An 18,220-nucleotide genomic window follows, 5' to 3' on the forward strand; every position below is an offset into this window, starting at 1 on the left:
TCCCCCTAATTTGCATTCTCAAGTGCCACCTTCACAAGTAATTCGATTCAGAGTATACCAAATAATTAGCCTGCGGCCACAAGAAAAACTGTTGGCCTTAGCAACAAGCGACTGCAACTCCCAGATCGCACCTGGAGAGAATAAACCTCAAGGATATCCAATTAGTGCTGCCACTGTGGTGAATGTGTTTTGATGAGATAATTCCCAATCGTGAGTTGTTAGTTAACTTTGTCATTACTATGTGTACTCACTCAAACAGTCAGACAGACATCAATTAGTAATCTAAAGATGGCATAAGGCAAATAGTCATATTGTTCATACAAGTTACAGATTAAGTAAATGATGAGGTATATATTATTAACTTGAATGTTAAATAAATGTTTTTGTAATTTAGAAAATCTGTTGGCATACCATTTATTTATGCTTTATTTTCCTTTATATAATTATGCTATTCTCAGGCTCTCCTGGCATGGAGTAAAGATGTTGCTCAACATGATTTGGCTTTTGCCAAAGGGCTGCTCCACAGTCTGATGGGAGGTTCATCCCCAGGGGGTCAGGGAGGCTCCAATATCACAAGGACCCAGCGTAGCATTGATGAACAACCACAAAACATCGATGAAGAGCTGTAAGTACAGTACTGTCTGTTCTCTACATACTTTGCCATCCAGCTGAAAAACAACTGCCTTAGAGGCTACCAAAAAAACTAAAAAGACATCTCTGTTAGAGTAACTGAACAGGCTTCATGAATGTCCTACAAATGGTCATACAAGACGAGGGAGTTTTTAAGTAACTATTACTAATGGGTAGGTTGATATGTTAGTGAATATTAGCCAAAGTTTGCCAAAAGCATATTTCAGTATAATATTTTAGTACAACAACAAGGTAATAAAAAAAAAACCCATCACCTTTAAAACTTTTGGAAAAAGCATATGCAAATATACCAAACATACATGTTTATATAATTGTTTGTACTGCTTTAGCAATATAGATTTTTGATCTGGCATGCCAATACATTTTATTTAAATTTTAATTTGTATTTTATTCACAACATTTAAGGTTGTTTACAGTTTTATCTAACATCAACCAAACCATTTGTACTTTTATTCTCTTTGCATACATCAGGCTAAATATTGGAGAACTTTACATAAATTAGTAAAAACAACAAAATAAGTTAAATAAATAAAAATTGAAATCTAGTGTCCACTATAATATGAATGTTTTTATATAGACTACAGCATATTGAATCTGCCTTCATGCTTTGGCAGGTTTTTGAGTGTCGGTCCTGTGGTGATGGAAATTATAAAAAATGTCCCTGAGTTGGACATGATTGTCAGGAGCTTCCTGAGATCTGGCTTTCAGTCCATGAAGACAGCGACACTGGCTGTTGACACTGTCGAGGGTAAGACCACATAACTGCCTGCTCACAGCAAGGCTCTCCTCATTACACATAATAATAGTTTCAACGTCCTACATCTGTTATTTTAATCGCTGTTAAAAACACCTGCTGTTGGTGGTCTCTCTTCTTCTCACCCATGTATACTCACAAGCATAGACAAAGTATTTCCTGTCAAGATAAAATTGATTCTGACTGAAAAATTTGATAGAAATGGTTGAAATAAGACACGATAAATATCAACTTTTGGTATCAACCACAATGAAATGACAAGGGCAGAGAGATTAAATTTAAATGTTAACACATTCACAGGACATATTTTGTGTAGCTCACGTAGAATGACATAGTTTTTCTGTCACATGCTGCCAGTCACTATTGTTGTCTCTACGGGAACTGATGTACCGTGTGACATAGAGGTGAATGGAACACGTTCACACCCTTTCTCAGGGGACCGATGAAAGATAAGGATTTTTTTGCTCAAAATAGGACTAGAGGAGTTTGTTACACAATAACCCAAATACCACCTGGGAAACCTTGTTCAAAAGAAATTGAAGTCAAGTGGGTGGGTGTCTGCAGGTGGATTTCTTTTTAAAACTGTGCTAAAAATGTACTTTTGTTTTATCACCTAAACAGCAATTCAGTTTAAACCATGAATATGACTATAGTCCTCTGACTTGGCTTTGTTTCTGCTGTATGTTTGTTGTATGTTGTTTGTCCCTGGTTTTCAGGTATGATGGATCATTTCCTGAAAGATGCCGGTCACATCCAAATGACTTATCTCACTTTGCTGACAAACAAATCAGAGGCAGATGTTTGGATCAGTCGTCTCCTGGCCAGTGGGATGGATGTGATTATGAAGGTATGCGTTTTGATCTTCTTTTTGTAGTTTCAGGCACAATTCCAATCAGTTTTTATGAATACAGCTTAGTCACCAGTATCTGTGCTTAAGCACAGAGGCAATCTGGTTAAAAGATAGGTTGACTGTCAGGGTACATGAAGTGCTGGAGAAATAACTTGTTACATCAAGGGGTGCACTAAGCATTGAGTCTAAACTAGCTACTTAAATGCCAGAAATATAATGTGAGTGCAATAGATTGGTGAAAGCAAAGAAAGGATCTTACCTGAACACTTACTAGTCACTGGTGTTTAACCTACTTTCAAAGTTTGTAACTTTGTAAATTCCCCTGTATTGTCCTAGAAAACGTAGACACCTAGGCACAAGAACATGGACGATTTAAAGCGCCCAATATTAACCTATTACAGATCTATCAGTGAGAAACAAGAAATTGCTCTTCAGATGGGCATCATTGATGGACACGTTCTCTACAAAGCAGGACGGCAGCTTTTTTTCATCTGTGTTTCCTTCCTCCTACACTCTTGGCCTCCTATTTCACTGCTGACGTCAATAGAACAATGACTGATTTTTCAGCTTTCATCTCCTGTACTTGACAGTGTCATTGATTATTATATTTGACTCACATTTACATGTAGTTTCAGTTCCAAATGAGTGCTTTACATAAGTGGGTTAACCTATCTAGCAGCCTCAAGTTGCTTAAAAAACAACTTTGAAGGCAGCACACACTTATCAGGGGATTCTTGCTTTTGTTTTACTAGAGTTTGGCATCTGAGCCTTCAACATGTGAGGACCTCCTGGCTCCCTTCGAGTGGCTGTTATCAACCAAGAGCATAGACATTGAGGTGTGGAGATCAATGATCTGCCAAAACGCATCTACTGCACAGCAGTATCTACTGATGGAGTGGCTGCCATTGATTCAGAAGGTAAAAGTTACAAAACTTCATCAGAAGTCATTAATATTTAAAGGTGCCCTGTGGAGTTTTCTTGTGCACATGGATGTGACAAAAACATTGAAATGTGATCAATCTACAGTCTAATTAGGGCCCGAGCACTGACAAGTCAGTGAGGGACCTATTGCTTTTGCCAGGATTCTTATTATTATTAGGGCCCGAGCACTGACAAGTCAGTGAGGGACCTATTGTAATTGCCGGAATTATTATTATTATTATTATTATTCAAGAGACGCATAATGAATTGCATTTTTCGTGGCCTGAACATGCATGAAAACTCATGAAATTCTGCACACACGTCGCAGCTGGTGTAAATTTATTTAATTCAACGTGATTGGACGCAAGCGTGGTAAGGGGACTCGCTAGCGCCCCCTAACGTCGGGTCATGTGTCCAAAAATACTCTCGGATCAGCATGAAATTTAAGTATGTTACAGCTGTCATCGGATCATGTAGATATTAATTTTGTGGAAGTTTTTTACCAAACAGGAAGTTGTGCACGCGGCGTGGCGTGCAGCGATTTTCATTTTTCGAATACCGCTTTGAGGACTTTATGATGTTCACAGAATCATGAAACCTGCCACGTAGGTTTCAAATCATGAGCTCTTTCATCTGATACCACATTTGCCCAATATTTTGCCCCAACAGCTCAGTAGCGCCCCCTAATGCCTTTTCCCACCTAGGATGTACTGACAAGCTCTCAAACTCACCAAATTGGACACACTTGTCAAGACTCACGAATATTATTTTTTGGTATAACCGCAACCTTTTAAGTGGCAAAATGACTCTACAGCGCCCCCTAGAACATTAAAAGTTGAAGCCCCGCCTTCTACATGCACGTACATGAACGAAATTTAGGATTCATATATATCATGACCAGACGCACAAAAAAGCCTCTTGGACACATACCCTAAGTCCAACAGGAAGTCGGCCATCTTGGATCACAGGTGAATTTTTGCCGCCATTTTCCCCATTTCCAGCCCTCGTACTATAACGCACTCCTCCTGCAGTTTTAACTGCAGTGACTTCAGATTAGAACTGTATCATCCTCAGACCTTGATGATGTAAACTTGATAACAGATTTTCCCTACGTTATACCAGGTGGGCGTGGCAGTCGTTTGTTTGTATAAACAAACAACTCCTTATAACTCCTCAATACTTTGTCGGATGTTTATACATGCAGTGCGTAAAATGTCACACCTGTTCAAGCCGTTTCAATTTCAACATCATTGGGGGTGGATGTGGCAAGGGGTCTCCATAGCGCCCCCTAACAGCAGGTCATGTGACCACAAACTTTGTCTGATCTTCGTGAAATTTACAGGACTCATAGCACTCATGGGTAAACCCCCAAATTATTTTTTTCAAAATTTTCGCTCTTACAAGAAGTGAGTTATTGTGCATTTCCTGCGTCAATTTTCTATTTTTCCCTCTGCCTTTAGAGGACTTTCCCGTCTTCACAGAATCACCAAATTGTACACATACGTCAACAGTCACACATATTGCCTACTGACAAAGTTTGGGATTTTTAAGTGAGGAAATGACTCCACAGCGCCCCCTGGAAGATTTCAAAGTTTAACCATTATATGAATACCTTATCCCCTTTCATTTCTGGTCTTGGTCTGCCATCTAGTGGAGACATTAACCCCCCTTCACACAATGTTCCATTAAAGCAGCAGGAGCAAAGACCTTTACATGGCTGCTGTCAATGCCCTGCGACTGCGACAAGCACTGACGTTCCTGCGTAAGAAGACCTCTACCTGCGCGCCCTCCGACTGCGCCACAGTCCGACGTGCGTGGATGCGCGAGGGCCCTTCGACACTGCTTGCAGTTTTAATTATTCATTATTTTTCACGTTCTTATGCCGTGTCAAGAATCGCATTTTTGGCGGCTTGAACATAAATGAAAACTCATGAAATTCTGCACACACGTCGCAGTTGGTGAAAATTTATTTAATTTAATGTGATTGGACGCAAGCGTGGTAAGGGGACTCGCTAGCGCCCCCTAACGTCGGGTCATGTGACCACAAATCCTCTGGGATCGGCATGAAATTTAAATATGTTACAGCTCTCATCGGATCATTGGGAAATTAATTTTGTGGAATTTTTTTACCAAACAGGAAGTCGCCCACGCGGCGTGGCGTGCACCGATTTTCATTTTTCGAACAACGCTTTGAGGACTTTATGATGTTCACAGAATCATGAAACCTGCCACGTAGGTTTCAAATCATGAGCTCTTTCATCTGATATCACATTTGCCCAATATTTTGCCCCAACAGCTCAGTAGCGCCCCCTAATGCCTTTTCCCACTTAGCATGTACTGACAAGCTCTAAAACTCACCAAATTGGACACACTCATCAAGACTCACAAATATTATTTTTTGGTATAACCGCAACCTTTTAAGTGGCAAAATGACTCTACAGCGCCCCCTAGAACATTAAAAAATGAAGCCCCGCCTTCTACATGCACGTACATGAACGAAATTTAGGATTCATATATATCATGACCAGACGCACAAAAAAGCCTCTTGGACCCATACCCTAAGTCCAACAGGAAGTCGGCCATCTTGGATCACAGGTGCATTTTTTCCGCCATTTTCCCCATTTCCAGGCCTTGCACTTTAACGAACTCCTCCTGCAGTTTTGACTCCACAGACTTCAGATTGGCATTGTATCATCCTCAAACCTTGATGATGTAAACTTGACGACAGATTTATCCTACGTTATACCAGGTGGGCGTGGCAGTCGTTTGTTTGTATAAACAAACAACTCCTTATAACTCCTCCATACATTGTCGGATGTTAATACATGCACTGCGTAAAATGTCACAGCTGTTGAAACCGTTTCAATTTCAACATCATTGGGGGTGGATGTGGCAAGGGGTCTCCATAGCGCCCCCTAACAGCAGGTCATGTGACCACAAACTTTGTCTGATCTTCGTGAAATTTACAGGTCTCATAGCACTCATGGGTAAACCCTCAAATTAATTTTTTCAAATTTTTCGCTCTAACAGGAAGTGAGTTATTGTGCATTTCCTGCGTCAATTTTCCGTTTTTCCCTCTGCGTTTAGAGGACTTTCCCGTCTTCACAGAATCACCAAATTGCCCACATAGGTTCACACTCAGGCGCACTTTAATTTGAGACCATAACTGCCTCTGGGCGTGGCACAACAGCTCAATAGCGCCCCCTAATGCCTTTATCCATTTTGTACATTTTCACAAACTCCTACACTCACCAAATTGTACACATACGTCAACAGTCACACATATTGACTACTGACAAAGTTTGGGATTTTTAAGTGAGAAGATGACTCCACAGCGCCCCCTGGAAGATTTCAAAGTTTAAGCCCCGCCTTCCACATTGACATAGAAAAATGAAATCGACAAGGCCTATGTATTATGTCCAGACGCACAAAAAAGCCTCTTGGACCCATACCCTAAGTCCAACAGGAAGTCGGCCATCCAGGCAAAAATGTTCAATCTGGATGATTTTTATTATTATTATATTTGTACGCCTTTTTGACAGCCTAAACATGCCCCAAAACTCACCAAAACTTGCAATCATGTCCGATCCGGAGAAAACTTTGATATTTTAAGGAGCGCGGAAATGGCCGACGCAAAAATTGATTAATAGCGCCCCCTAGAAAATTTAAAAAATCAAGCCCCTCCACTCAGATTGATGTAGACAAACGAAATTCGGTGAACACATGTATCATGTCCAGACGCACTAAAAAGCCTCTTGAACCCATAGCCTAAGTCCAACAGGAAGTCGGCCATCCAGGCAAAAATGCTCAATCTTGACGCTTTTTTGGCCCTTCACCCACATTCCTTTGTGCTGAGAAGTCACCCAGACTCATTTGTGGTCTTAGACTGCCATCTAGTGGAGACATTAACCGCTGCACACAATGTTCAATTAAAGGCACAGGAGCAAAGACATCTACATGCCAGTTTTGACAGCCCTGCGACTGCCGCACGCACCGACGTGCACGTACGGCGTTACAGTCGGGGGGAAACCGGGGGGGTGCGAGGGCCCTTCGACACTGCTTGCAGTTTTAATTATTCATTATTTTTCACGTTCTTATGCCGTGTCAAGAATCGCATTTTTGGCGGCTTGAACATAAATGAAAACTCATGAAATTCTGCACACACGTCGCAGTTGGTGAAAATTTATTTAATTTAATGTGATTGGACGCAAGCGTGGTAAGGGGACTCGCTAGCGCCCCCTAACGTCGGGTCATGTGACCACAAATCCTCTGGGATCGGCATGAAATTTAAATATGTTACAGCTCTCATCGGATCATTGGGAAATTAATTTTGTGGAATTTTTTTACCAAACAGGAAGTCGCCCACGCGGCGTGGCGTGCACCGATTTTCATTTTTCGAACAACGCTTTGAGGACTTTATGATGTTCACAGAATCATGAAACCTGCCACGTAGGTTTCAAATCATGAGCTCTTTCATCTGATATCACATTTGCCCAATATTTTGCCCCAACAGCTCAGTAGCGCCCCCTAATGCCTTTTCCCACTTAGCATGTACTGACAAGCTCTAAAACTCACCAAATTGGACACACTCATCAAGACTCACAAATATTATTTTTTGGTATAACCGCAACCTTTTAAGTGGCAAAATGACTCTACAGCGCCCCCTAGAACATTAAAAAATGAAGCCCCGCCTTCTACATGCACGTACATGAACGAAATTTAGGATTCATATATATCATGACCAGACGCACAAAAAAGCCTCTTGGACCCATACCCTAAGTCCAACAGGAAGTCGGCCATCTTGGATCACAGGTGCATTTTTTCCGCCATTTTCCCCATTTCCAGGCCTTGCACTTTAACGAACTCCTCCTGCAGTTTTGACTCCACAGACTTCAGATTGGAACTGTATCATCCTCAGACCTTGATGATGTAAACTTGACGACAGATTTTTCCTACGTTATACCAGGTGGGCGTGGCAGTCGTTTGTTTGTATAAACAAACAACTCCTTATAACTCCTCCATACATTGTCGGATGTTTATACATGCACTGCGTAAAATGTCACACCTGGTGACGCCGTTTCAATTTCAACATCATTGGGGGTGGGTGTGGCAAGGGGTCTCCATAGCGCCCCCTAACAGCAGGTCATGTGACCAAAAACGTTGTCTGATCTTCGTGAAATTTACAGGACTCATAGAACTTATGGGTAAACCCCCAAATTAATTTTTTCAAATTTTTCACTCTAACAGGAAGTGAGTTATTGTGCATTTCCTGCGTCAATTTTCCGTTTTTCCCTCTGCGTTTAGAGGACTTTCCCGTCTTCACAGAATCACCAAACTGGCCACATAGGTTCACACTCAGGAGCACTTTAATATGAGACCATAACTTCCCCTGGGCGTGGCACAACAGCTCAATAGCGCCCCCTAATGCCTTTATCCATTTTGTACATTTTCACAAACTCCTACACTCACCAAATTGTACACATACCTCAACAGTCATACATATTGACTACTGACAAAGTTTGGGATTTTTAAGTGAGAAGATGACTCCACAGCGCCCCCTGGAAGATTTCAAAGTTTAAGCCCCGCCTTCCACATTGACATAGAGAAATGAAATTTACAAGGCCTATGTATTATGTCCAGACGCACAAAAAAGCCTCTTGGACCCATACCCTAAGTCCAACAGGAAGTCGGCCATCCAGTCTAAAATGTTCAATCTGGATGATTTTTATTATTATTATAGTTGTACGCCTTTTTGACAGCCTAAACATGCCCCAAAACTCACCAAAACTTGCAATCATGTCCGACTCGGAGAAAACTTTGATATTTTAAGGAGCGCGGAAATGTCCGACGCAAAAATTGATTAATAGCGCCCCCTAGAAAATTTAAAAAAGCAAGCCCCTCGACTCAGATTGACGTAGACAAACAAAATTCGGTAAATACATGTATCATGTCCAGACGCACAAAAAAGCCTCTTGGACCCATATCCTAAGTCCAACAGGAAGTCGGCCATCCAGGCAAAAATGCTCAATATTGATGCTTTTTTGGCCCTTCACCCACATTCCTTTATGCTTAGAAGTCACTCAGACTCATTTGTGGTCTTAGACTGCCATCTAGTGGAGACATTAACCGCTGCACACAATGTTCAATTAAAGGCACAGGAGCAAAGACATCTACATGCCAGTTTTGACAGCCCTGCGACCACCGCACGCACCGACGTGCACGTACAGCGTTACAGTTGGGGGGGTAAACGGGGGGGTGCGAGGGCCCTTCGACACTGCTTGCAGTTTTAATTGGTATTGCAATTTCTTTATTCAAAGCTTGGGGATTCAATACACTCCTTTATAATAAGATGTGTTGTTAAAATCTTGTTTCATATTATGTCTCCACAGGGACAAGAGTTTTACAGCACTCTGACAGGCCAAGCAGACTACAATGTCACACTTCCCATGATTCTCTCTGAGTGGCACAAGTTGTACAATAACACTCAGAGGTTTGGAGTGTTTTTGAACAGACTGGCCACAGAGCTGGGCGAACAATACTGGATGAACTGGATGACAGGCAACAGCACTTATGATGTAACTGGGACTCTTCAACAAAGGTAATTAGAAATTGATGATTTAATACTTGCATGGTTTCAATCAATTTCACTACTGTGCTCTGTACATCTGCTTTGAACGAATGATTGATTACAGGTTGTAAATCGTGTAAAGTATTGCTGTTTAGTGAGTGCAAAAGAGCAACAGGCTTCTTAGGAGTATAACTTTTAAAATGACTGACATTGTCTTTTTATTCAGTGAGGAAAATAGATTTAAGTTGGACAAGCCTCTGCAAATTACCCATTTCACTGATTTTCAAAAATATCAGTGGATGAAAAGGATAAATTTTCCACCATACTGTGTTTTAGATAAGGTGTACAATGTCTCATTTCATGGTGTCATGTGTTGTGCTTTTGCTTTGCTTTGCTTTCAGTGTCCTCTTGTTCATGGTGGATTTTGGAGAAAAGATTGAGAAGACTCAACTGTGGCCCCAGGTAAAGAACTATTTCCACATGGCCTACTGGATTTTGAACTACAGGCCTGGTGTCACAACTCAGCCAGCAAACTGTAAGTCTTATTCGTTTTCTCTGCGTTTATATCTCCCTTTACAGCAACTAAAAATCCACTGAAAGTATTTATTATATATTCATATATTTACAATGACCAACAAATAGAAATGGCAAATTGGCAGTTTTACTGTTCTTTTTCTTTTTTTTCCATTCTTCTTTTTTTTTTTTCATTTCTTCACACAGTCAGACAAACTACACATACAGCTGATGTATCAATACATTCAAATATTACATTTTTTAAATATAATAAAACAATAAAATAGGCAATAAACAGCAAAAAGTATAATAGTAGAGGGAAAAACAAAAAAATTATTGTAATTAGCGAACGAAAACCCAACAACATTTAGCATCCTTTGGGTCCTGAGCAGGCACCTCAATGATGTCACTGATGCTGGTTTGATGTCTACCAGGCATGTTGTGGGCGGTTTTTCAATGACCCACTGCAGAGGCTTTTGGTCCTGGGCTGTGCATATTTCATGTCACTTTGTTATATTTCCAGTCAGGATGCTTGCTTTTGCTCCTCTGTGAAAAATAATAAAAACTTGGCAAAAGAATACTGCTTTCCTAAGTTTTCTTACAAACTGCAGTCGTTGCTGAGCCCTCTTTGCGTGGATATGTGTGATGTCCATGACAGGTCCTCTGTAATGCTGAATCCTAGGGAACCTGAAGCTGTTTACCCACTTCACCTCAGCCCACACTGATGTAGACTTCAGTGAAGCGGGGGTGTGTGTCATTGCCTACCTTTTCCTTAAATCAACTATCAGCTCATTTTTTTGCAGACATTGAGCAGTAGGTTGTTATCTGTGTCGGACATCACAAGATTATTCATATTCTTCTGATATGAGTCTCGTAGGATTAGTAATCCAGCAGATGATAATGAGTCATGTGCAAACTAAATTTGACTGTAAAATATGTGCACAGTCAATATGTGCAGTAAAAATCTCTCCAAATGATTTAGTTTATCCAAAACAAAGTAATCATTTATATAGCTAAGTAAACTACACATAACCAATTCAAGTATGTGTGTGTCTTTTATATCTTTCCTTTAGGTTCTATAAACGTCAACACTTTAAACATTCATTGTGATACTGGTTTGAACTGGCACCAGTTTGTTCAAGCATTGGCTGAGGTGCTGATGTCACCAAACCAAGACGTCATGCTGAAGTAAGTGGCAAAGTCTGTGAGTCTTACTGGATGATGTGTTATTAAATGTGAAGACTGGGTGTATATGCTGTAAGATTACATTTTTAGGCCATTTTTATTGGCCTTCAATTGTTGATAGGATGTTGACTTATTAAAAACAAGTATTTCATTGAATGATTAACATTTACAGATTACTATGTTAGTATGTAGTATGTAGCATGATTAAAGAGGCAGCTTATTTGTACAAGTGAGGAATTGAGTATAGCGCTAACAGAAAGGTTACAACAACTAAAAGAAGGTTTATTTTCACTTTTTAAAACAAATTTAAAGTAATGTATATACAATTCTGACTCGGTCTCATCCACTCTTCTCTTTTTTCTGTAGTTGTCTCAGAGGAACAGTGAATCTTTTGCAGTATGTCTATGGTGACACTTACAGATATTTGACAGCATCATATTTGAAAAAAGAAATCAAAGGTGGTGATGCGCTCTCTGCATACATGATTAACCTGATGAAAAACCTGGATGGATTTGTCCAGAATATCTCCACCCTTTCTGACCAAAACATTGCTGATGTCATGCCTTCCCTCATTGGCAGTCTGTTACAGTCCACAGGTCTGACACCAATGCAGCCTCTTCTCTTCAGCAACAGCCCCATAGATGCTGCCAAAGTTCTTGATGTTGCCTCAAAGCTTGGCAGGCTTAACCAGCACATTTTTACTTTCAATGAGACTGACCCAACAATGCCTGAATTGGAGCGGTTAATAATGCAGTTCCTCTCCTTGGAGGGTAACCTCACCTTGTCTGTTCCCCACATCATGGGTCACACTCTGCTCACGTATTCTGACTACTTCCATCCTGATGATGTGGCCCGTTTCAGAGAAGCCATCCAACCTTTCACCAACCAAACCTCAGCAGGCATTGTAGAGGCCATCCTTAGTGCTATGGAGCTACTGAAGACAGTGATGGATTCTCCAAATGGTGACCCAACGAACATCATCATTGGGTACATACGCCAGCTTCAAGAATTTGTGGTGTCTCTGTACAGACTGCGAAAAATAGAACATCATTTATTACCGAATGGGCAGGTGAGCACTGCTCAAGTCACTGACCTCCACCTGCTGTCCAAAGACTTTCTCAACCTCCTCACCCCTGAAGGCCTACAGAACCTCACTCAGGCTGGTCCGGATGCTGCCCAGAACCTTGTTATACAGAAATTTGTAGCATTCCTCCCACCTGAAGTCCAGCAGGAAGCTGCTGTCTTTCTTCACGACTTCAAAACTCTGCAGGATCAGATGACCTCATGTGCAACAGGCCAGGACTGTTTGACCGGGATCTCAGAAATTTTCACATTCATTGATCAGATATTAGACATGATGCTCTCAGCCAATGGTAGTGTCACCATCAAAATAGCTTCAACCAACTCTGTTCCGTGGGGACAGGAACGAAACGAAATTGCATCAATGTTCTTCTCACTCCTCCTGTCTCCAAGGGATACTTCCAGTGTGGAAACATTCAAACAGACCCTTCATTTCATCAGACATGTCATGGCAACACCAAATATTACTGTGTCTCAAATCCAGAATGCTCTGAGACAGTCAAACCTAACCCTTGAAGAGCTGAATCACATTGCTGCCATAGCTGGTGCTGCCAACATAAACGACCTCATGGTGGATATAATGGAGATTGCCAATGCTCGCCAGTGTTTTGAACCACAGCACAATCAAACGGTGACAGCCCAGTGTGTTATGGAACTGATAAATGGCGTCAGTGGTTTCCTGACACACATACCCGCTCTCCAAAATGAGACAGCCATCCTCTCTTTCATCCCGTTGATTGTCAACAGAGCTATCAGTGATGTCATCCAAGTTGACTTTAGCTCCAATCCAATGGCTCTCATACATGTCCTGAACATCACCCTAGCCAATATCAAGACAAACCTCGAGCTAACCCACCTGAACACTCCAGAGATCATGAATGAAATCAAAGTGATGGAAGGCCTGTTAAAAGTAGCCACCAGCTCTGAAACTTTGAACCGCACTTTTGGCATCATCAACAATGGCTCCTTGACAGCGAACCCCTTGTATATTCAGAAGGCATACTTGGAGATTGTAGAATGGTACTTAAAAAAGCTGGAGAATGTTACAAGCAAAAGTTCATTCTCAGATCTCTTCAATCCCTTTTTCTCTCTCACTCAAATGCAAGTGACATTACAGCTGGCACAGGCAGATTTGAATTTGTTTGTTGAGGACCAGGTTGCTAATCTTATTAGCAACCTCCAGTACCCAATAGATGGTGCAGGGGTGATTAAAATTGGACAAACAACAGTTGAGATTCTCCGGGGTGTACTTGAAAACATAAAGTCAAACCTTCTAGTTCAGAATGACTACGCCCAAAGCGTTGGTTCAGAGCCGATAATCAACACAACCCTTGTGCATGCCGCTGAGTTTCAAATTAAGCTATACCTCAACCTCATACAGGAGTGGATGAAACAACCCAATGTCACATCAGTCCTCACTAGTATGCTCCAATGGGGAAACTCCTCCATGAACATCTCCACCTCTGTAACAGACATCCACCACCTGCTGAAGACGATGGTTCATTTTCTCAGTGATGATCAACTGACCTACCTCTCTATCATTGGCAACATCACCCAGTCCCTCAGCAACGCCCTGATGGTGGCAGAGCAACCAGGAGGCTTACAGAGTGACCACTTCTTAGCTGCTATCTCGGAAGCACTCCAATATGCTATGCAGGTCCTGACTGCATCCACAGGCCCCCTGCCACTTTCTGCACAGCAAAACATCCAGGAAATAGTGCGAGATTCACTAAAACTTATCCTCCAACCAGACTTGAGCTTTGCCTCATCAGTTAACATCTCCCTCCTCATCCTAAAGAGAGCTGAGAGTGTCGTTCAACAGACAGTGCCAGAGATGTTCGCTGAATATCTGCTTTCTGGAATTAAAGTCGTGACTGCTTATTTTGAGACCATCTCCACGGCCAGTGGACAAGACAGCTGGAATCAGATGTGAGTGACACTTTTTCATTTGAACAAATGGCAAAATTGCTATAATTTTTATAATCAGCAAATGGTAAAAATATTTTAGCAATATTATGGAAGACTCGAAATGATAAATGATGATGAATGTAGTGCTCCAGAATAAAAGTCTATCAGGGGGTTGGCTTGCTGTGTTAGTTTCTGAACTGCCTTCATAAGACAAAATAAGTAATTCAATGAGTAATTATAAATGTGTATGTACAGAGAAATATAATTGATTAAACAATACATTTTAGACTAGTATTTTTTCTTTGGCATCACACAATTCAAATTGCACTCTTTAGTATTTAAGTTGCCTTTGGTTGTACTGTCCTGCTAATTAAAGAAATAGTTTGACATTTTGGGAAGTTTGATTAGTCCCTGCTGGTTGCTTGGCAACCTTACAGTGACAACATGCTGGCCATGAAATAGTACAGCACCTAAGCCCCAGTAAAACCTTAACTTTTATTTTACACTTTGGTTTTTGTATGGATTAAACAAATGGGATATACCATGTTAATTAGCTTTAAAGGTGCTGGTAGGCAATCTAAAAAAAATTAAAAGTTTGCCTCTGGACTGAGCCGTGCTATCTTTCCCCCCTACTTCCACCAAGCAAACCATCTCCTGGCTCTAGTTTCATATTTATGGGACATATATGAATAAATTCAATCTTGTCATCTAACTCAAACTCATCTAACTCTCGGCAGGAAAGACAATAAACATATTTCCCTGAATGTTGAACCATTCCTTTAATGGAAATTAAGTGCATTCATCTTGCATTTTGATAAGTAAGTATTACAAAAACCAGCAGGCTTCTGTATTCCAGGGACCAATATTAGGAACCACTGGCTTGGATGGATAACTTATACCAAACCAAGAGATGAAGTGCATGCAGCTGCACCCGCTACAATCCTTTGATACAATGTGATGAGACATGATGACCTTTTGATGAGACACAAATGTGAAATATTGATGTGCTTTGTCTCTTAAGGATTGTGAATCAGATGAAGACAGTCCAAAGCCTCCTGCCACCCAACAGCACAGCCCAGAACTATGTTTCTGCCCTCATTAACATCACTCACTTCATCTTGGAGTCTGGCCAAGGCAAGTCACTAGCCTCTCAATGTCACTATAGGTGGACAACATGTTGAATCCTGATTGACTCTGATGGAGTGGAGGTTGCACTGTGCACTTCATTATTCCAGCGTTGATGCCAGACAGCCTAAAGATCTACAGATCAAAGTCACACAATGTTTCTGTTATAAGAATAAGTTTTACAAGGAGGATTGTGTTTGTATGTTTGACATTGAAATTCTTGTGATTTCAGGCAACATGAGTCTCTGGGCAAGTTTTCAGAATGCATCAGTAGAAAATTTACCAGCGATTATTGGCCAGGTAAGGCTTAAGTTCTTTGTTTTGTTTGTTTTGTTTTATCTATTTTTAATTAAGTGTAGTGTAGTTTCATTTTGTGGACAATTAAACATTTAGAAGGCCTGTTGAACAGGTGACTACAAAAAATGAAATGCTGATAAAATATCTCTGTCATCTCTGTTGTTTCTTGAACTGCTGACCAACACCCAGTTACTATCTACACATGAAAACAATTTGTTCACACGGGTATAGAAATGCAATATCATTTATCATGACAGACTGTTTATCAAAGTTGTATGTACTGTATGCAGTGTTCCTATCATATTTCATAGATCAAAGAGTACATGAAACCCTGTCCCCGTAATTGGGGCTTTGCCTTGAGTCACATTAAACATATGTATGTGGAAAAACACAACTATTCTTTTCCTTATTCATCCTTTTTTCTGGTCAGATGAGCAAACTCCTGGGCAAGCTTTGGCCACTTTTTATGGGAGGCCCAGGCTCACATACAACAGCTCCATCACTGGAGGGCTTCTCTCATATTGTTCCTGTCCTGGAACAGGTGATGACTGGAAAGGCAGACCAAGGCACCTGGGACAAGTAAGTTGAATTGCTACCTTTGATGGAAAATGGATGGTTAGACAACACCTTAATCTTGAACTGCTTACTTTGTATGTCTGTGTGAGATGATAATGAGGTTTATTCCATAATAAAGCCTGCTGTTCAGTTGCTTCTATGATTGCCCTTCAGAAAAAAATCTTTGTTTTCTCACAGGCTTGAAAAGATGCTGAAGTCCATACTGTCAACCCTTGAAGGAACAGAGCTATGGGACAATGCCACATCTGTTGTCCCACTAATTGAAAAAATCATAGGAAGTATGGTGAACAACATACAAGCAGAGAACGGTGAGAATGCTACTAAATAGCAAGGCTGTTGTCCTATGTTTGTCATTAGTAAGAAGGAACAAGACTCATTGACTGAGGAAAAATGGTCTATTTTGTTCAGTCAATGTAAAATATCAAACACACATGACACCTGAAGATTTATAGGTTTAGTTATGTTTGTTAGTTCATAATTATGTTAGTTAAAGTGCACATTTCACACCATAATACATGAAACACCTGTCTGTCTCTTGCACCATTTCTTCACTATGTTCTTATCTATACCTCATGTATTTCAGTAATTACCATTAGATTTTTTTTCAAAACTTGTATGCGTCATGTTTTAAAGCCATTCATATTGCTCATACCTTTCCATTCTTTTTCTGTCTTACAGCGTTGATACTAAGCCTTCAAATGCCTGTGATGACCCTGATGAAAGATATCGCACAGTCTGTGAATAGCAGTCATTTTCTCATGTTTGAGGTCTCGGAAAAAATGCAGCACGCGATTGAACGCACGTTGCAGGCGGTCCAGCAGGTTAGACTACCATAGTTCTCCCTATGATAGCATTCGTACACACCATATCACTGCCTTTATCATTTGCTGGTGTGTTTTGTTATTTTTTTGGGTGTGTTTGCATGTGTGTTAGAGAGACAGGTGGAAAAATAAGTTGCTGTACCATTTTGGAAATCTTTATGCATTATTGCAGTTAACAATACTTGTCTCTTATCCTGCTGTCACACCTAATTTGTCAATTAAGTCAAATTCTTGGCTGACGTAAGAGCATGTTTGGGGTGGGTCATTCTTTGTTGGTTTTAGAATCTGTCTGATTCACCTGCCATACAGAGGCATTTGCATAATTACCCCTTGAAAGGCAACATTCTCATTCTTATACATAACGTGGTTTTGACTTGACTGCATAACAGTTTTATGTCATATCAGTCGGCCACGCAGTCTTAGCTGTCATGGTGGCTGGGATTTCTTACTTTGTTGGTGTTGTCAGTGCTGTTGCTTGGTGACACTAATAGAAAGTTACCTTATTTACAATACACTATAAAAGAAATATATATGCTTATCCAAACTAGAGCCTATATTTACCAAATTTGGATTTTTCCCAGATAAATTAGTATCAGTCTGTAGGCTGGCGTGAAAACATGGGTAAATAAATAAGACAACAATATATTTAAAGGTTTTTTGTCCACCCCGACTAAATATTGCTTCATTGCTTTGATTAAACATTGTTTCAAACAGGCTGGAATCAGCTAGCCTGCCTCTTTCCAAGGGTATTAAAATATGCTTGCCAGCACCTCTAAAGCTCACTTAGTAACACATAAAATCTCTTTTGTTTGATCTGTGCAAATGAAGGGTGAACATGAGTGGTATCGATCTTTTCATAGTTGGGCAAGAAAGCAAATAGGCGTATTTCCCAAAGTATTTAATTATCCCTTTAATTTACTATTAAGGCTCATTTAATTTACTTCAGTCGTCTGTTCAATATTACTCTCATG

General features: G+C 40.6%; 1 protein-coding gene across 1 annotated transcript in view; it reads left to right on the forward strand.

The window, feature by feature from the left end:
- Positions 1-18,220, forward strand: part of abca12 (ATP-binding cassette, sub-family A (ABC1), member 12) — a 74,468-nt gene that overhangs the window by 9,915 nt on the left and 46,333 nt on the right. The window contains exons 11-23 of the mRNA XM_062431302.1: positions 459-625; positions 1,266-1,399; positions 2,122-2,252; positions 3,008-3,172; positions 9,566-9,774; positions 10,146-10,279; positions 11,331-11,445; positions 11,809-14,451; positions 15,452-15,564; positions 15,788-15,855; positions 16,283-16,431; positions 16,606-16,736; positions 17,107-17,249. Coding sequence (XP_062287286.1) covers positions 459-625; positions 1,266-1,399; positions 2,122-2,252; positions 3,008-3,172; positions 9,566-9,774; positions 10,146-10,279; positions 11,331-11,445; positions 11,809-14,451; positions 15,452-15,564; positions 15,788-15,855; positions 16,283-16,431; positions 16,606-16,736; positions 17,107-17,249 — 4,302 coding nt within the window. The remainder of the gene's footprint in view (positions 1-458; positions 626-1,265; positions 1,400-2,121; positions 2,253-3,007; positions 3,173-9,565; positions 9,775-10,145; positions 10,280-11,330; positions 11,446-11,808; positions 14,452-15,451; positions 15,565-15,787; positions 15,856-16,282; positions 16,432-16,605; positions 16,737-17,106; positions 17,250-18,220) is intronic.

Source organism: Scomber scombrus, chromosome 13 (assembly GCF_963691925.1).
Source record: "Scomber scombrus chromosome 13, fScoSco1.1, whole genome shotgun sequence".
NCBI classification, from domain to species: Eukaryota; Metazoa; Chordata; class Actinopteri; order Scombriformes; family Scombridae; genus Scomber; species Scomber scombrus.